At 40.0% G+C, this 20,539-nt stretch overlaps 1 protein-coding gene across 1 annotated transcript in view; it reads left to right on the forward strand.

Annotated features, from left to right (window-relative positions):
* Positions 1-6,553, forward strand: part of LOC139370732 (integrin alpha-5-like) — a 55,988-nt gene extending 49,435 nt beyond the window's left edge. Inside the window, exons 27-30 of the mRNA XM_071110396.1 lie at positions 490-603; positions 2,900-3,001; positions 3,182-3,304; positions 3,968-6,553. Coding sequence (XP_070966497.1) covers positions 490-603; positions 2,900-3,001; positions 3,182-3,304; positions 3,968-4,051 — 423 coding nt within the window. The 3' untranslated portion in view covers positions 4,052-6,553. The remainder of the gene's footprint in view (positions 1-489; positions 604-2,899; positions 3,002-3,181; positions 3,305-3,967) is intronic.
* Positions 6,554-20,539: the final 13,986 nt, after the last annotated feature.

The following is a 20,539-nucleotide window of genomic DNA, read 5'->3' on the forward strand; positions in this document are numbered from 1 at the left end:
TATGTGAAATAAACTTCTCCAAACAAAACTTCTCAAAACAGCTGTCAAATCAAAACGGCTCTCTTTTGTGTTTTTCCTTTATGCTCTAAAACCCATTATTATTCAGTTATGCAAACATTATTCATTCCCTCTCTCCCTGTCATTCAGTATTCTTTCACCTCAAAAAAACGAATGACCACAAAATGTTTTACAGCAAAATTAACAATGGCTCCCCACTTTTCACAAAGGGCACAAAACTACAACCTAGTATCATTCCCTTTCATTAAAAGCAAAGGGATTAGCTCTTTATGGAGAACTTGAAGATACACTAAGTTTAGTTGCTCATTGTTTACATAAAACGTTGGCTTGAATGATGCCCCAAAGGCAAAAGTTCACAATAGCCTCTTCTTACTGCTCATAATCACAGATTGTTAGCTATAACTGTGTGTGAGACTGATTGGAGTCATGCATTGGTGGTCTGTATTGATTACTGTTTTCCTTCCTCCATAGTCATGCTCTACGGTGGAGTGCTGGAGGCTGCACTGCCATGTAGGGTTACTGGAGAGAGGAAACAGTGTCATTCTGACCGTCCGCTCACGCATCTGGGCTGAGACCTTCATCGAGGTGAGAGAGCGTGCCTGTAGTTTGTACTACTGTCATATACCATGCAGTACTGTTTATATGAAATAATAATTTGGATAGCACATGTATATTGTGTTATGTACAGTCGTGGCCAAAAGTTTTGAGAATGACACAAATATTAATTTCCACAATGTTTGCTGCTTCAGTGTCTTTAGATATTTTTGTCAGATGTTACTATGGAACACTGAAGTATAATTACAAGGATTTCATAAGTGTCAAAGGCTTTTATTGACAATTACATGAAGTTGATGCAAAGGGTCAATATTTGCAGTGTTGACCCTTCTTTTTGAAGACATCTGCAATCCACCCTGGCATGCTGTCAATTAACTTCTTGGCCACATCCTGACTGATGACAGCCCATTCTTGCATAATCAATGCATGGAGTTTGTCAGAATTTGAGGATTGACCACAAATTCTCAATGGGATTATGGTCTGGGGAGTTTCCTGGCCATGGACCCAAAATATCAATGTTTTGTTCCCCGAGCCACTTAGTTATCACTTTTGCCTTATGGCAAGGTGCTACATCATGCTGGAAAAGGCATTGTTCTTCACCAAACTGTTCCTGGATGGTTGGGAGAAGTTGCTCTCGGAGGATGTGTTGGTACCATTCCTAATTCATGGCTGTGTTCTTAGGCAAAATTGTGAGTGAGCCCACTCCCTTGACTGAGAAGCAACCCCACACATGAATGGTCTCAGGATGCTTTACTGTCGGCATGACACAGGACTGATGGTAGTGCTCACCTTGTCTTCTCCGGACAAGCTTTTTTCCAGATGCCCCAAACAATAGGATTCATCAGAGAAAATGACTTTACCCCAGTCCTCAGCAGTCCAATCCCTGTACCTTTTGCAGAATATCAGTCTGTCCCTGATGTTTTTCCTGGAGAGAAGTGGCTTCTTTGCTGCCCTTCTTGACACCAGGCCATCTTCCAAAAGTCTTCGCCTCACTGTGCGTGCAGATGCACTCACACCTGCCTGCTGCCATTCCTGAGCAAACTCTGTACTGGTGGTGCCCCGATCCCGCAGCTGAATCAACTTTAGTAGACGGTCCTGGCACTTGCTGGACTTTCTTGGGCACCCTGAAGCCTTCTTCACAACAATTGCACCACTCTCCTTGAAGTTCTTGATGATCCGATAAATGGTTGATTTAGTTGCAATTTTACTGGCAGCAATACCCTTGCCTGTGAAGCCCTTTTTGTGCATAGCAATGATGACGGCACGTGTTTCCTTGCAGGTAACCATGGCTGACAGAGGAAGAACAATAATTCTAAGCACCACCCTCCTTTTGAAGCTTCCAGTCTGTTATTTGAACTCAGTCAGCATGACAGAGCCTTGTCCTCGTCAACACTCACACCTGTGTTAACGAGAGAATCACTGACATGATGTCAGCTGGTCCTTTTGTGGCAGGGCTGAAATGCAGTGGAAATGTTTTTTGGGGATTCAGTTAATTTGCATGGCAAAGAGGGACATTGCAATTCATCTGATCACTCTTCATAACATTCTGGAGTATACGCAAATTGCCATCATACAAACTGAGGCAGCAGAAAAATTAAGATTTGTGTCATTCTCAAAACTTTTGGCCACGACTGTAGATCAAATGTAATTTAACTTGGTACTAACAATCCTAATGTAGTATTAGTACTATAATACTACTGCTATTATTGGTAGTTCAAATGAAGAATGAAGCTTCTTCAGAAAGTATTCATACTTTCAGGGCAGCAGGGTAGGCTAGTGGTTAGAGCATTGGACTAGTAACCGGAAAGGTTGCAAGTTCAAATCCCCGAGCTGACAAGGTACAAATCTGTCGTTCTGCCCCTGAACAGGCAGTTAACCCACTGTTCCTAGGCTGTCATTGAAAATAAGAATGTGTTCTTAACTGACTTGCCTAGTTAAATGGAAAAAAATACTCCTTGACTTATTCCAAATTTTCCTTGTGTTACAGCCTGAATTCAAAATGGATTAAATCGTTTAAAACATTTTTTTTTATCTCACCCATCTACACACAATACCCCATAATGATTTTTTTGTTGTTAAAAATCTATTCAAAATTAAATACAGAACTATTTCATTTACATAAGTGAAGGCAAGGCACTGTAGGTTCTGCTAGTCGCTGGTACAATGTTGCCCTCTCCTTGTAGTAAAGCATATAACATTTTTTTAGAGTGTCCGTTTTTACAGTGAAAGGTGTTGTTTTTTTTTGTACACACTTTGGCAATATTTGGCTAACTAGTTCAGATGATCTATTGTCTCATGATTTATTTTCTTTGAACAAATGCTACAGAGGGCGTACAAGCAGTATGTGCTGGAGTGTTCTGCCCAGTACAGAGTCAAGAACATGCCCTATGCCATCGCTCCCAAACTCAAACCCAGTGGATCCACAAAGGCAAGTGCAATTTATTTATTAAACTGTTCATTTTTAGGTTTTTGATGGTTTAGGTCAGTCCTGTCTGTATGATTTGGGATATCGTTTGAAGTGGTTTGAAGTGCACACAAAACATTTTTTTTTAAACGTTCCAAGTGACCTCTGACTCCACCACGGTAGCAACATATCATTGCGTTGCAGGTCCTGACTCCAGTGATGTGGAACAAGCCGGAGAGCCAGTACATTGTACCCCTGTGGATTATCATTCTGGCCATACTGGCTGGACTGCTGCTGCTCGCCCTGCTCATATATGTACTATACAAGGTAAGTGTAGCGTAAAGGACAATAAACCCATCGGGAAAAATCACATGCATGTTACATCATAGGGGTGGCAGGGTAGCCTAGTGGTTAGAGCGTTGGACTAGTAACCAGAAGGTTGCAAGTTCAAACCCCCAAGCTGACAAGATACAAATCTGTTGCAGTTAACCCACTTTTCCTAGGCCGTCATTGAAAATAAGAATTTGTTCTTAACTGACTTGCCTAGTAAAATAAATAATGATGTAATGTTCTGTTTGTAAGCTGTTTTTATGGTTGGGAATACATTATATAACCAGATAATGATGTTGTCATAGGATAGACGTCATACTATTTCAATCTGTTTCTGGTTGCTAAAAATACATATAGAAAATAATTTTGCACCAGTATACAACCTGACCATGAAGTCCCATAAGAGGTCATCATGATATCATTGCAACCGGTTTTGCCAGCTAGGGAGAAGCATATCATTCTTAAAAAATATCTCAAAACTATCAAATAAGATCAAGATTAGAAGTGTTCAAAATGTACAGTCTTGAAAGCCTATGTTGTTAGCACATAACGATGAAATGCAAACTAACTGAACTGGTACTATGACATCTATGAGGGCTATTCATGTAATTAGTGCCTTTGAAATTGTAATTAGTCTCCTTTCTCTTTCAATCCTTCCAGATGGGCTTCTTCAAAAGATCCAATCCCTATGGTACAGCCATGGAGAAAGCTCAACTCAAACCCCAGGCTTCTTCTGAGGCCTAAATGGTGGACCATCCCAGACGTCGGTTCGAAAACTGGAAAGTCGTTGCGTTGGACTGAACTTGTATCTCCAAATGAACTACAGAATACTCATGCATGAAGGGCAGTCTTCAACTAATATCAGTAGGATGAGTACTACTTGGACCTCACTGGTATTCAGCCTGGTACTACACACTGAAATGCTCAAGCAGGCAAACACATAATGAGATGTCTGGCTCAAACTACAACAGAGCCATCCTGGCACGGTTGAATGGACAATAATGTTTTTAAAATCCTGCTTTTTGATTTGGGAAAATCTCCCAACAAAGTAGCAACACTGGATGGGGCAATGGAGCATTCATTCAATTGTTTTATTCACCAAATATATCTTTACCTAAATCAAATCAAAGTTTATTGGTCATGTACACAGTTTGGTAGATGTTATAGTGGGTGCAGCGAAATGCTTGTGTGACTAGCTCCTAAGAGTGCAGCAAAAATTTCAAACAAGTACAATTAGTTTTCTTTTATTAACTTGAAACAAGAAATCACGAATGGCAGAATGAATCCAGTTGATAATCCAAATAACACTATGGATCAGTAATCCAAATGGAATCTATGCGTATACACACAAATATATACTTAAGAACAAGGGAGGAAAAAGAACACATACTTGAGTAAAAGTAAAGATACTGTACCATAACAGAAAATGACTCTAGTAAAAGTGAAAGTCACCCAATTAAACGCTATTTGAGTAAACGTCTAAAATATTTGGTTTCACACTCCTAAGCAAACCAGACGCCACGATTTTCTAGTTTATTTTATTTAAGGATAGGCAGGGGAGGCCTCCCGGGTGGCGCAGTGGTTCGCGCCCAGGCTCTGTCGTAACCGGCCGTGACCGGGAGGTCCGTGGGGCGACGCACAATTGGCCTAGTGTCGTCCGGGTTAGGGAGGGCTTGGTCGGTAGGGATGTCCTTGTCTCATTGCGCACCAGCGACTCCTGTGGCGGGCCGGGCGCAGTGCACGCTAACCAAGGTTGCCAGGTGCACGGTGTAGCCTCCGACACATTGGTGCGGCAGGCTTCTGGGTTGGATGCGCGCTGTGTTAAGAAGCAGTGCGGCTGGTTGGGTTGTGTATCGGAGGACGCATGACTTTCAACCTTCGTCTCTCCCGAGCCTGTACGGGAGTTGTAGCGATAAGACAAGATAGTAGCTACTACGACAATTGGATACCATGAAATTGGTTGAGAAAAAGGGGTAAAAATGTAAAATAAAAAAAAAGGATAGGCAGGGGCATACTCCAACACTTAGACAATCATTTACAAACAAAGCATTTTTTTGTTGTGAGTCGGCCAGATCAGAGGCAGTATGGATGACCAGGGATTTTCTCTTGATAAGTGTGTGAATTGGACCATTTTCTTGTCCTGCTAAGCATTTGAAATGTAACAAGTATTGGGTGTCAGGAAAAATGTATGGCCTAAAAAGTACATTATTTTCTTTCGGAATGTAGTGGAGTAAAGGTAAAAGTTGTCAAAAATTTAAATAGTAAAGTAAAGTACAGATACCCCAAAAAACGACTTAAGCAATCATTTAAAGTATTTTTTACTTAAGTACTTTACACAACTGCTTAAGAATGATATGTACAGCGGTAGACTGTACATACCTACCTACCGGTAAATGAGGAGAGAATGTTGAAGAAAGTGTGTTATTGAAGGGAATCAGTGTGCAGCACAACGGTAACGGCCAAAGACCTCCAAATGCTAAGAGCAGAAAAGAACACATGGAAGGGTATCAGTCAAGGTAAATGTTTTCCTAATGTCACAAAACTCCCTCTATCCTCCCGACGTATGGATGGACCACACATTGAAAGAGAGTTTGCTACTCCGAGTTGCCTTACTTTGGCCCAAACAGGCCATGCCTGACCCTGACAACAAAGTCGGCGGCAGCTGACAATGCTAACAGTTTCATGTTGACCGTCAGTTGGTCATTGCGTTGCTGGTTATACCACCATATCTGTCAACACGGGTGCAATATCAGCTTGCTGACAGTGGTGTGCTGTCTCATAGCCACCAGTTGTCCAATAAAAGCTTGTTAGCTGGAGACTTTTTGATGTTGTTGAGAAAATGAAAATGGCCTTGTTGCTGATATATATATATATTACATTTGTCATGCACTTCCTGATGCATTATGTTACTGTGCAACTTGACCACATTTGTAAATACACTGCTAGAGCTTTTTTAGATACTTATTACAGTTGAATGATAGATATAACCTCACATCCACTAACCACTATTTATAACCCATTTTTTTGTGCATTCAACAAAAGGAACTTGGTCATACTTAAGGAAATGTTTTGTTAGGTTGTTTTTTTTGGGGGGGGGTGTAAGTTTCAAAGTTGTACACTTATAATTTTATGAAGACTATGTAAAATGCAGTGGAAATATGTTTTTTTGTAAAACTATTCTCTCCCATATTGGGAGTTGTCATATCTTTTTCATAAGTTGACTCAAAATAAATGTACCATTTCATATAACCTTATCCAAGTACTTTTGAGAAGATTAATGCTAATATTTAATGTGCTTCCTTCTGAAAGCAAGAACACTGGTGTTATTGGGGGGGAGGCATGTGTTATTCACCATAATTAGTGTGCCTTTAATTGCATTGAGGGGGAGGCAAGAAGTGCATACTTTGGGTGAAGGGTGGTAACTGTGTTTCCATGGTATCTGTGTTCCGATTCTCTACCGTTCTCCCCGTCAAGGATTTAACAATGTTGGAAACTCCCTCCAGCCAATGCTTACAACAATCCAAGGCTTTTTTAAATAGGGACGCAAGTTAGCTATATAGCACTACACTATAGCACTATAGCACTACAACTAGCTATAGTGAGAGAAAAAAACTTAACTCAGAATATATGGTGTGGCACCTTGCTTCAGCTCTCACGATCAGAGGAAACAAGAGCGGATACCAATTAACCACATTAAAAGTACAGTGCCTTCTGAAAGTATTCAGACTTATTTCACATTTTGTTGTGTACAGCCTGAATTCAAAATGCATTCAATCAATTTTTTTTCTCACCCATCTACACAATATACCCCATAATGACAAAGTAAAATGTATTAAATTAAATACAGAAATATGTAATTTACATACGTATTCACACCCCTTTGCTATGACACTCCAAATTGAGCTCAGGTGCATCCAATTTCCTTTGATCGTCCTTGAGACGTCGCTACAAGTTGATTGGAGTCCACCTGAGGCCAATTCAATAGTTTGGACATGATTTAGAAAGAAACACACTGGTCTATTTAAGGTCCCAGTTGACAGTGCATGTCAGAGTAGAAACTATACCATGAAGTCCAAGGAACTGTCCGTAGATCTCCAAGATATGAAAGATATGGAATATGGAAGTACCTAGACTCTGCCTACAGCTGGTCGTCTGACCAAACTGAGCAACAGGGCAAGAAGGACCTTGGTCAGGGAGGTGACCAGAGTTCCTACAATGAGATGGGAGAACCTGCCAGAAGGACAACAGTCTCTATAGAACTTCATCAATCTGGGCTTTATGGGAGTGGCCAGACGGAGGTCAATACTAGAAAAAGGCACTTGATAGACTAAAGGCACATGTCATCACCCGTCTAACACCATCCCTACCGTGAAGCATGGTGGAGGCAGCATTATGCTATGGGGATGTTTTCAGAGGCAGGAACTGTGAGACTGGTAAGGATAGAGGGAACAATGAATGGAGCCAAATACAAGCAAATCCTTGATGAGATCCTGTATCAGACTGGGGCGAAGATTTACATTCCAGCAGGACAATTACCACAAGCATACAGCCAAAGCAACACTGGAATCGCTTCAGAACAAGAATGTGAAAGTCCTTGAGTAGCCTTGAATCCCATTGAAAATCTGTGGAAAGATTATTGTTCACCGCCGTTCTCCATCTAACTTAACAGAGCGTGGGAAGGTCCGCAAGGTAGAAAATCCCCAAATCCACATGTGCAAAACTGATACACATACCAAAGACGACTCAAAGCTGTAATCGCCGCTAAAGGTGCTTATACAAAGTATTGACTCAGAGGTGTGAACACTCACATAAATTACATATTTCTGTACAAACTACCTTTGTTGGTAAATGTATTTAATCCTGAGGTGCTGTTGCACCCTCTATAACCACTGTGATTATTATTTGACCCTGCTGGTCTTCTATGAACGTTTGAACATCTTGAACGATCTGGCCTTCATGACCATGTACTATAATCTCCACTGGCACCGCCAGAAGAAGACTGGCCACTGGAAACCTTTCTAGGTTTCTTCCTAGGTTCCTGCCTTTCTAGGGAGTTGTTCCTAGCCACCGTTCTTCTACACCTGCGTTGCTTGCTCTCTGGGGATTTAGGCCCGGTTTCCGTATAAGCACTCTGTGACAACTGCTGATGTAAAAAGGGCTTTATAAATTTGATTCAATTGAATCAAAGTACCATATCTGGTTTTCTGAAAATATTGGTGATCATTTCCAGTTGTACAGTCATTAAGAATCATACTTTTTTTTGTGTAAGTGTCTTTATTTTATTTGAAGGATTTCTTTCTCACTGATGAATGATAAGGGCCATATGTTTCAAAAGCCGAATCGAAAGCGACGATTATTGCCGTTTCTAAACGTTAAAACACAGAGTCGGGATTGTAGTTCACATGAGCCAGTCACGGGCGATGCGAACTGCTGAAAACTGTATGGAGAAGGCAGAATGCAGCCTAGAGTTTGAGAGCTATGCAATAACATGTGGCATGGTATGCCAAAGCTATATATAAAGCTAGTAGGCAAACAAGCCAGCAGTATAAACTACAGAGCCGGTCTTAATTTGCATAAAAAACAAATACAAGAAAGGCGCAGCAACAACGTGTCAATTAACTACATGTAGCATAAACAAAACTGATCAATTAATCAAAATTGCTGCTTGACCTGGACTATTAGCATGTAGCGACCATTAATGTCTGAAATGCTACACAGCTTTTCTGTTTACTTCTTCAATGTGATAACATTTTGTACTCAAATTTTTATTGACGCATACTTTCAACGATTTCTCCTCACCATTTGGTGTGCGCTCACCTCTCTGAGTTCAAGAAGGACCCGAATTGAGGGAAGCACCCATAAACGTGCCTGTTTTTATACTTGTCCATAGAGTTTGCTAGACGGCACACCTGCCACAAATTCGCTATCTCCCCCTCCATGCACCAGACTGGGCAAATCCAGTACACATTTTGCCTTTAATCTAAACATACATCTTCTGATATGGGGGCCCAGGCTTTAGCTCAATGAGATTCACAAGTTCCTCACATGGTACATGGTTGTGTGGTTGAATGGGAACTTTCCAAATTATTTTGCCATCTTACTACCCCAGAAGTCGGGGGTTCATTTCCTGCTTCACCTGTCCCACTCCTTCTCTGTTTCTAATCTGTAAAAAAATAAGTGTTGAAAAAATATAAGTGTTTTACATAAGTCCATGTTCTATTGACTTAAGTCCATGTTAAGTCTACTCAACTGTCAAGTCCTGAAGACTGTCTGAATGGACTAAGGCAGTGTCTTGACAAGCAGGAGATCCAAATACCAGAGATGAAGGCCCTCATGTTACCTCATATATATTTTACATAGCCCTAAACATTTTGATTGTAACATAATTTATAATCTCACAATGGGCCTGTATCTTAATCAATGGAAATGTATATTTAAAGAGCCTACAATAATAGGCTTTATTGATTTAAAATGATCACCAATCAATATTTAGTCTATAAACCATTTGCATTTCTAAACCATTTGATTGTATGAGAGTCTGCCAAAAATATTTTTGGGTGTTTTGATGCTGAATTTTACAGTACATCCACTGAAACCTCCCCAAAACAGTGTGGTTGTTTGGTGCAAGGTTTCAATAATACATTTATTGTGTTCAACAATCTAGTATTAGAGCAACTGTACCATTATAGACTGACTATACCATTACGATCCCACCTACCCCACCCCCACCCATTTTGCCCTCAGATCAGTCTCAATTACAACCTGTATCAGGTTGGTGAAATTTTACCTGGTCAAAGGTCAAAACAGTATTGTCACTAGTTACCACAGCCACAAAGAGGAAGAGACATTAATTATTTTATCTATTGATCCATCAATGATTTGGTTATTTATTAGATATAGTCAAACCAACCGTTGTAAATGCAACTCAAGTTGAGTTTGAAAAACAATCGGATGTGTTTTTCAAACTCAACTTGCAAAGGTATTATCATTTTGCCCTTACTCATAGTTACTTGTTTTAACCAAACATACGTTTACTGTAATATCTGCATTGGTTTTTAAAATGGCATGTAGACAAACAAATTGACACATCTTGAATTTATATTTTTATTTTCAAAATCCACAAGTAAAACGAAGCTTCAGACATGTTCACAGAAGTTGGCTGATTTAAGATCAAACTTCAACCCAATCACTTTATTTGGCACCTAGGCACTTACTATAGTCATTTATTTAACTTAACTGGTCATTTGTACCCATTTCCATCTCTGTACAACGGCATGGTCTTCAAGCTATGGAAGATGGCAAAACATTTCATGTTGATAATAGATTGGACTTACATGGCGCTTTTCTAGACACCTAAAGCTCTTTCCATTGTAAGGGGAAACACACCACCCTAACTTCACTTACATACTCTTTATTTGTATTTCCTTTAATGCTCCATCCTCCCCCCTCTTCGGAGGAAAAAAGTCACTTTTTTTTATAGATCTTTTTAAATTATTTTTTTTTCCAGATTTTGTTACATATACAGTACATTCTTCATACACTTTACAATTATGGTACTTTTATACACAGTATTACATGATATGACTACTGTTTGATATACACATACAGTGAAAACAGGACAAATATAAGCACCCCACATGGGATCTTTAGTGACCACACAGTTGCGTCACCCGTTTAATGTCCCATCTTCAAATTTGTTGAAGAACATTCGATTGTTAGTTAGAACTTGTATAAATGTTGTCAAAGTGTATGGTATAAATTACAGTGATCCGTCTTTGAACTTACAGCCTCGTTCATTTCAGCATCGTATTTCTTTGGCTTTTGTTTGTCTGTCTTTCCCCTGCTGCATTCTTACGTCTTTGTGCACACAACTTGAAAAGGAACACCACTGAATGGGAGACTTTTACTCTCCCAAAAAACCAACAAGTTTTTTTCCTGCCAAAGGCTGTGCATCTGTCTGTTGAAGGGGGAAAAAATGATATATTACTATTAAAATAAAAGCCTTGTAGAGAAACAAACAACGTTGCTCTGTCATATCAAATAACTTCTCTGTGCTTGCAATGGAATTCCTTATACTAGCTAGCTAGCTCATTTAAGATGAGTAGCATAAGTTAGCTACTAGTAATCTACAAAATTAAAGTCAATCATTTCACAAATAGTTTAATCTTTTACTCATTAATTTTATACAATAATTAGACACAAAACTCATAACGGAGGCACCTGTATAAACAGATTTATGGTAATGTGGCTGTATTGTCTTTCATGAGGTCACAAACAAGAAACAAAACGGACTGGGTCGTAGCTGGCTTCTCCACCGACCGTTTACACATTCTTCAAAACATGGATATTGTTCAGTTCTCAAGTTCTGAGATGTAGAATAAGTTCCTTTGTTCTACTGTGAAACTCTCTCCCTCTGTACCGCACGGCCAGGAGGAGAGAGTCTCCTCCAGGAATTTACAACCTGAGATGACAGAACCTGGGTGTAGGAGAGGGCAATAATGAATTGCAAAAAAAATACCACTGCGCCAACCTCTGACCTGCATTTACACAAGCAAACTCATCACCTGGTATTTACATGTGCTGTTTGTTCAGTAATTGAAGTGTGAAATCTCATGTGTGCAATAATGCATGTCCTAAATTCTCACGTGTTAAACTTGTTTGTGAATGACATGCTCTAAACCAAAATGAGATGCGACATTCCTGCGTGCCTCTCTTTCTGCTTTGTGAAGAAAATGAACGGGGACTCCCTAAAAGCCCAAAGTGCACAGCCAGTTCGGTGACCTTTTACAGCATGTCACCAAACCGCAAACGTTTTTGGAATGTTTTTGTACCATTGGCTTCCCTATAAACAGGTACTGACAGGAGGCACGATGAGAACCCTGATCCAATGCCTCCCAAAAAACGGATTGTATTTTTTTTTAAAGTATTATATAAATAACTGATTGGAATAAAAAATAAATCTATTAGAATACCTGATAGGTGCATAAAAACATACTGGTTGTGCAAAAACCTATTTACAAAACTTTTTTCAAAATGCTCCATGTGTGTGTGTGGTGAACCAGAGCTGGCAGAACTCACACTGCACCCACTTGTCAATGTCGTCCTCATCAAAGGATACTCCTCCTTCTTCCTCTGCAGATCCTCCCTCTTCCTGCGCAGTTCCTCCTGCCTCCTCTGCTTTGCCTCCTCCTTGTCCTACTTCTCCTGGTCCTGCTGGATGAGCATTTCATTGAAGTCGTCAGCAGTGATGACCCGAGCTGGCCGGGGAAGTCTGCGCCTCGCGGTAGGCATCTGGACGTTTGTCAGCTTTGCTGAGATAATTCCTGCAGCCACCAGGGTTTCGGTTGTGGTGACCTGTTTGCAGGTGGGACAGCACACAGGGGATGGGTTTGCTGCTGCTGGAACTGTGGTGGTCTCTGCTATGGGGAGTGCGGTGGGGGTCGTGGTATTCACTGCGGTGGAGGCTGCTGTAGGAGCTGCCGGGGTCGCTGCTGTGAGGGCTTCGGTAGTCGTGGGCTATGAGTTAAGTGGTGGGGGCCTTCCTGAACCCACCCTTGATGTTTTCACTGCTCACCGCCTTGGGGTAGGCCTGGTGCAGCATGGCAGGGAAGTGTTTCTTGCAGATGACAACATCCCCTCGCACCGGGCCCAGGTGTGCCGCGTTAATGGTGAAGATCGACTTCAGGGGGCCGAAGACACTGATGTCCAGTGTGCTGGTGTTCTCCTGGCAGAACCTGACCAACACTCTGTATGCATGCGTTTCGTTCCTATCCATTATGAGGAGGAGCCTCTCAGCAGGGCCATGCTTCACAAAGAAGGCTAGCCACTTCATCAAGAGCTCCTAGTCCATGTAGCCCTTGGGGGAGACTCCATAAAGGGTGTTCTTGGGTCCATCCAAGGAGTAGGCAGTACTGGGGAGGCAGTGGGGGAAGATGATAAACGGGGGGATACTCTCACCCGCTGCTCTCATGCGTGCATGCACAATGATGTTCTCCTTGGTGGTGTTCTGTTGCTGATTAACATGCTTTCTGCCCTTCTGCACCAGCACCCGCTCCCTGGACTTGTCCCCAAACCCAGTCTCATCACAGTTAAAGATGAGGTGTGGCCCTATATTATGTAACCTTTTTGAAGGTCAGTCGGCAATATAATAATCTATCATAAGTTGTTCCCCTTTACAAATCGATTAAACATTTTGCCCTCATGTAGGCTGTAGGTTCTACAAGTAATAAAATGGAAAGGGGACTATAGTGGTTTATGCTGCCTTGAAGCCATGTTTCATCCTTTTTTCACATTGCTTGTAGGCTACTTACCATATCTTGACTGTCTGACATAAGCATGCAATTTCATCTGGGGAAAGTAACAGGATCCCTGCACGGCCTAATTAGTGCAACACTGTATCAGCCCCTTCAAACGCCCTTATTCATGACACCTTTCACGAAGGTCAACTGAGGTCAGAATTTGCCTGCATATTCAATGTAAGTATTTGCTTTTCAAAATGCAATATTCCCATCACTTTTTATTATGGTTTTCTCATTACTCAAAATAAAATCTCTAGGCCTACTAAAGTGGTTCAGACCAATCCACTGCTCATAAGTAATAGGCTCACTGCTCATAACCTATATCAACATTGTTCCTGCGGCCTATCTTATAGGCTTATAAACAACTTTATCAAATCATATGCTGCTGTAAATAGGCATGCAACGTTATCTCCCTCATCAGCCAGTAAGCTTCAATAGGACACATGGAAAGAGTCCCTATATCCTACCATTTGAAATGATGGTGCTGCACTGCTGAAATATGTGGGTTAGTGGCTATAGTACATTCTACTCAATATAAGATTTTCATTGACACACCGTTAACTGATTTATTGTCAAACAGAAAAACAGCATGCTGCAGTAACACATTAAATTAATTATTTCATACTACAGTGGTTCCTCCTTTAAAAGTTGTGTCATACTGCTGCACACCTTGCAGGCTGCTGCAGAATTCTATGGCACGTTATTTAATTGTCAGCCATTTTTACCATTAATGCAAAATATTGCTAGTTTGACCACCAGAGGGCATCTTTGAGAAACATTTGATCGTTTTCAATATTGGCATCACTAGAGAATTTAAAAAAACTTTTTTCTAATAACATAGTATATGGGATTGATTTTAAGAAATGTAGCTTAATTAATTAGATTAATATTATGGTGTTTCTATACCAAGAAATAAATGAAAAACGAAACCCTCAGGGTTTCAGTTAGAATGGAATGGAAAATATGGCGCTGTACAATGTGATGGTCGGGAGTAGGCTACATTACTAAGAGCATAAGAGGATTGTATGATTCTAAATTAATTTTTAAGGGGCATAACATTTCCACACCCTAATTGTAGTGTAACCAATACACATACGGAGATTCAGTGAAAATAAAAATCTCATTGATTTTTTAAGACCAGTCTCCATGCTTGTCTCAGAGCAGCTTGTAGGCTATTGCTTCTAACAGCACATTATTCAAAACTAGTGAGACTCATGTTGCCTACAGTATATCAAAAAATATTATGTGACTCTACGCCAATAATTACATATAGAGGATTGGAGGATTCTAAATTAAAACCCTAAACTACCTCATGGGTTTCCCAGTGGCAGCCACTCGGGAGGCCCCATCCACAATGTTTCAAAATACAGAGAGGTGTTTGTAAAGGTATATTGTCCTGCTAATAGCCTGTAATGGTACTTAGTACTGTAGCCTGATGAACCCGTCAGGTATGTTGACTCTGCCTGTCGGAGGTGGAGTTCCAGAGCTCACAGGTGTGTCTGGCATGGATTGTGACTCCATCTCGTTCCTCGCCCTCTTCAACGCATCATTCTCTGCCTGACTCTTCGCCAATGCAGCCTGGCTCTGGACCAATGAATCAGCTGTCACCCGTATCTCTGCCCTCAGATAATGTTTCTCTTTCTGCTGGTCTGCCTTCAATGACTCGATCTCGGTCTTCAAAGTTTGAATCTGATCCATGTGCACCTCCATCAGATGAGCAGAATGGTACAGCCCTGAGCGCCCATCGATTACAGTGGCCTATGATAGAAACGGTAGATCAATTAAGAATTAAAAGTGACTCCAACACATAAAAGCTGTGTACACATTTTAAGAATCTAGCAAAACTAATCGCTTTCTTGGCAACCATGCGTTTTTTTTTCCGGTGCGGCCCGTTGTCCAGCCCTTTGTCCACTGATCTCCACAGATGGTTGTTGGCATGGTTGTATGGTCTGCAAAAACATTATCACATTTTTAGTACGCAATCATTTTTATTGAACCTTTATTTAATTATCAATTATATTGTACAGTATGCCTACACATTGATAGGCTATATACATATTTTTTTCAAGAAAATGTACTGAAACCAAGATACCTTTAGTTTTGGTGATCCTTTCAGCTCCGGCTCATTTTCAAGTCCTCTCGTGGTTATGGTCCTAACCCTGGAACGGGTAGCACCATAGAAAGAAGCTGGCTTGATGAAAACAATGTCCATGTCGTCTGTTCTCTTTGGTCGCAATGTCATTTGTTTTTAGATAAAAAGCTCGTTTTTGAATGGTAACTGTATTAAGGGTGGAGTTTGGGGCAGGGTGAGGAGTACTTGTAAGGTGTGACTTTCACATCTACAGTAGCCGGGCTATAAAGAGTCTATTTTCCTGCTAATCTGGCTACAAGTGACTGAAAACCTGTTTTCAAGTTGCCACCAGCTGTCCATCACTACTGTAAATAAAAACACAGCATCTTGTTTACATTTTTCTATTGTAACCACCATGTCACAAATCATTTGTATCTACCTTTCCAATTACTTTTAGAGTTTGGGATTTACAAATGTGTGCTTTTCATGTATTTTTCGTTAAATTCAGTTCGGATTTAAGTGTAACATTTGAGTGACACCTTAAGTGAGAGGTCTAATACTTCAATATTTAATAATATCTACCTTTCAAATTCATATCTAAGGGGCATTTTTCACGGCATTATTTGTTACATTGTTTTAGTTTGAACGAGCAGACTGGCACTAAGAACAGCGGGAACGTTTCCCTAGTCAGCGCCATTATTAGTGCAATGCCCCTTAAAGTGTTGGTCCCCCCTCCCCATGGGCTAGGTCCATCTTCTGCGGCACATCCTGTGCCCCCTGCCCTTGTGCCTTGAACCTCACGCCCACCACTATTTTAGTGGATACAGCTGGAGAAATGCAAGGCAATCCCATTGCGTGCCATTCGGGAGCCATGACCAATATGACCAATACAGTTGTAGGTTTACATACACTTAGGTTGGAGTCATTAAAACTCGATTTTCAACCACTCCAAAAGTTTCTTGTTAATAAACAAACTATAGTTTTGGCAAGTTGATTAGGACATCTACTTTGTGCATGACACAAGTAATTTTTCCAACAATTGTTTACAGACAGATTATTGTACTTATCATTCACTCGATCACAATTCCAGTGGGTCGGAAGTTTACATACACTAACTTGACTGTGCCTTTAAACAGCTTGGAATATTCCAGAAAATTATGTCATGGCTTTTAGAAGCTTCTGACAGGAAAAATGACATAATTTGAGTCAATTGGTGAACCTGTGGATGTATTTCAAGGCCTACATTCAAACTCAGTGTCTCTTTGCTTGACATCATGGGAAAATCTAAAGAAATCAGCCAAGACCTCAGATAAAAAAATTGTAGACCTCCACAAGTCTGGTTCATCCTTGGGAGCAATTTCCAAATGCCTGAAGGTACCACGTTCATCTGTGCAAACAATAGTACGCAAGTATAAACACCATGGGACCACGCCATCACATCATTCTAAATTAATAATGGTAATAATAACAATCACTTTGTTTAAAAAAATAACATAAATAAAATAAATAATATTTTGGAGATGATTTCGTTTTCAAATAACGTAAAATGAGCGAGGAAAAAGGCCACTCTTGGACATGGTGTGAGACATTTGTAAATAAAGCGAGTTTGTTTTTTAGAATTATTTATTTATATTTTTAGAGGGAGAGAAACCAAAAACCTACAGTCTTCTAATGGATCTCCCAGTTGAGGCCGACACACGTAATGAACCAGCATCTTTTGCACCACTAAGGAGGTGTACAACATGACTGGTCGGGAGTAGGCTACAGTACCACAGAGACACTGCAGCACCTTGGGACCCAAAAGCATAATCAGTGCTCTAACTCCCCCTTGCTTTGGCCTGGAGCAATAAAGTAGTGACACCGGGTACCGTACTAAACCACAAATGACCTCTTAAGTCCTGCAGCATAATTGCAAAACTTTTAGTGGAGCAACCACTGTATGTAATCGATTGAAACACAGACACAGAGCTGTTAGTGCTTAATGAATGTCTATTAAGACCTTTACTTTATTTATTTTACCAGTCCCATTGAGACCAAAGACTCTTTTGCAACTCACAATTACACATAAATCACAGCAGCATAGAAAATACAAACAACAATCATGTAGAACAACCACATTCCTCAGTAAAGAGGTCCTCAGATCAATTTCTGAATTGATGATGATGTCGCCATAGTCTAGGACCGGAAGAAATGGAGGTGAGGAAACATGGCAACAAATGTGCCAAAATCTCAACTAGTGTCATCAGGCAAATCATATTTCCCTGGATAGGTTCAGAGGTGAGGGGTCAGGTGTCAACGTCAGGAGACCAGGCTGCTCCTGAAGTAGGTGGTGGCGGCCTTTTACCTCTCCTACTGGAGAGAGAGACAGAGAGAAAGAGGCAGGGGTGGTGTATAATTTCAGAAAGCATAGTCATCATCTGAGCTCTCAGCAATAGGACTATCTTCAGAGTCATCAAACATAGGGCAAATTACAAACATGACTCCACTGACATCAATGCAATTCTGAAGTAGAGAGACAGCGAAACATGAATTGTTCTACCTTCAGGCCACTGCTGCACCTCAGCAACTCACTCCTGAAGCACAGCATCATTGACGTCCTGCTTGACTTCCTTCTCTGGTTGTGTTGCTGGTACCAGGCTGATTGTGGCCACCCCATTTGAGCTATAATGCCATAATGAACAAATACATTTAAAAAATAATGTATTCTATTATTTAAAAAGTCTTTACAATATCCTTTCTGCATACCTCACAAGAGGTATGCGCTTTCGCATGCATGATGGAGGGTGCATTTTTAGAAGCTCCTCCAACTCTGGGCATGCCTGCATGACTTCTACAAATATGGCCAGCATTTGCATGCAACATCGCAGCAGAAGAAGCCCACCGTGCCAACAGAACACAACTCCTTCTGCAAGTACACTGCATAGATATATATTTCACACCTGCACATGTTGAGGACTTTGAGGAGCATGCCATGTCGGCAAACTGCTATCTCAAGGCCCTCATCTTTAGCCTGATGTGCCACACATTCCTTTGCCTGGTGTCTACAACATAATAATCACAGTGAAGTGCAGAGATTAACATAAAGCTATGTTATAGAAACTGTAAGAGAATAATTACACGCTTGTACTTTTTATGGACATGCCTTTCGCCTGGAAGACACTGTCGTAGAAGTGCCCTTCTCAGAACTAAATAGAGTCAGACTGCAAGATGACATCACAAAATTATACATCAAAGGTGGCATGTAGCTTAGAGGTTAGAGAGGTGGGTTGCTGGTTCAAGTACCAGACATCTGACAATGTTGCTCCAACCTCTCGGAGGGGTTTGGATAAAGCAAAAAAACAAATCACTTATACCCTGAACAAAACATCAACACATAAGAAGGTAGTACAAACACTGAGGATTTCTGGAAGTGTTATTCATTGCGATTTCCATTCACTACCATATAGCAAGCATCTCCTGTGAGCAGGCAGGACAACGGAGATCGATTCCACAAAGAATGTCTATTTCAAACTGCCATACGTTTTCAAATTACAATACAATAACAAAAAATACATAGGTCATCACTACATGTATATTTTCTCAGAAGAAATATAAAATAACCTTAAAGTAAAATAATAAAACCACTACACATAAATTGAGTTTCAAAAGTTAAATGACCTACAATAAAATAAGGTCAGTGGTTACACATGTACAAACCTATGATAGAGTTTAAGAATGCATTTGTTATTGATTAATTCTCGATATTTGATCAACTCTTGGATTTCAAGTAAAAATCTATTGGACAGATTTCAAATATTTGTTTTTGTATATATAACATTTACCAGAGATAATTAAGAAATTAACAACTAATTCAGTGGTTTTGTTTTAATATGAATAATAACATTTGACATATTTCATTGTAAATACATGAGTCTTGTCAATTAAATAAAAAATGTAGATACTTACCTCACTCCAATAAAATGTGTATAATAGTTTCCCGTTCTTTATCAGAGAAAAGGCATATTTCCTCTAAGTCCATGAATTTGGACACGTTATTACAAGGGTATATTTTGTACAAGATTTTAAAGTACATTTATTTAACTTATATACAAAATTTGTGAGGGAGCAACCAAGCTTTCTTCCATTCAATTATTCCAGAAGAAGTTCCCTCTAGGAGAGATCTTATTCTTGCATTCTTAAGAATGTATTATTACATTTCTTATCCAGTAGGGGGCAACCTTCTAACCAACCTTCAACCTTCTATAAGTTGTGCATCTATCTTGACATGTTCTCCAAAACACAAATGAGATTTAATTAATTGAGTAAGTCCTGAAGGTATTGCTTTGCGTATAAAAATAAATTCTGTATAATGTATTGGGAAGTTATTATTTTCTAAGAACTCTCTCTAAGAGAGTATATTTCCTTTATCAAATAAATCAAGCACAACTATAACATTTCTTTCAAACCACTTAAGGAAGAACAAAGACTTGTATTTAACAACAATATCTTTGTTGTTCCACAGAAGTGCCTTGTGAGGGGTGAAGTTGTGGACATGACATAGTTTCCAGGCTAAAAGGGCTTGTCAATGAAATTTGATGGGTAATTTTGCTGGAGAATACTTGCACATCCACAAAAATTGAAGACCACCCAATTTCATACAAATATGACAGGGAATGAAGTACCATATATATTTAGAGCTAAGCATACATCTTTGAATACAGTTTACTTTAAAGGTATTGTTGATATCAATGAAGTCTAGTACTTCAAGCCCACCATCAATCAGCTTTTTGTTGATATTACAGACTTCTTAAGTTTGTGTTGTTTTATTTTTCCATATAAAGTCTAAGAAAGTTTTGTTGATATCCTTGCTGGTTTGATAGCTAC

This window comes from Oncorhynchus clarkii, chromosome 17, assembly GCF_045791955.1.
Source record: "Oncorhynchus clarkii lewisi isolate Uvic-CL-2024 chromosome 17, UVic_Ocla_1.0, whole genome shotgun sequence".
Lineage (NCBI taxonomy): Eukaryota > Metazoa > Chordata > Actinopteri > Salmoniformes > Salmonidae > Oncorhynchus > Oncorhynchus clarkii.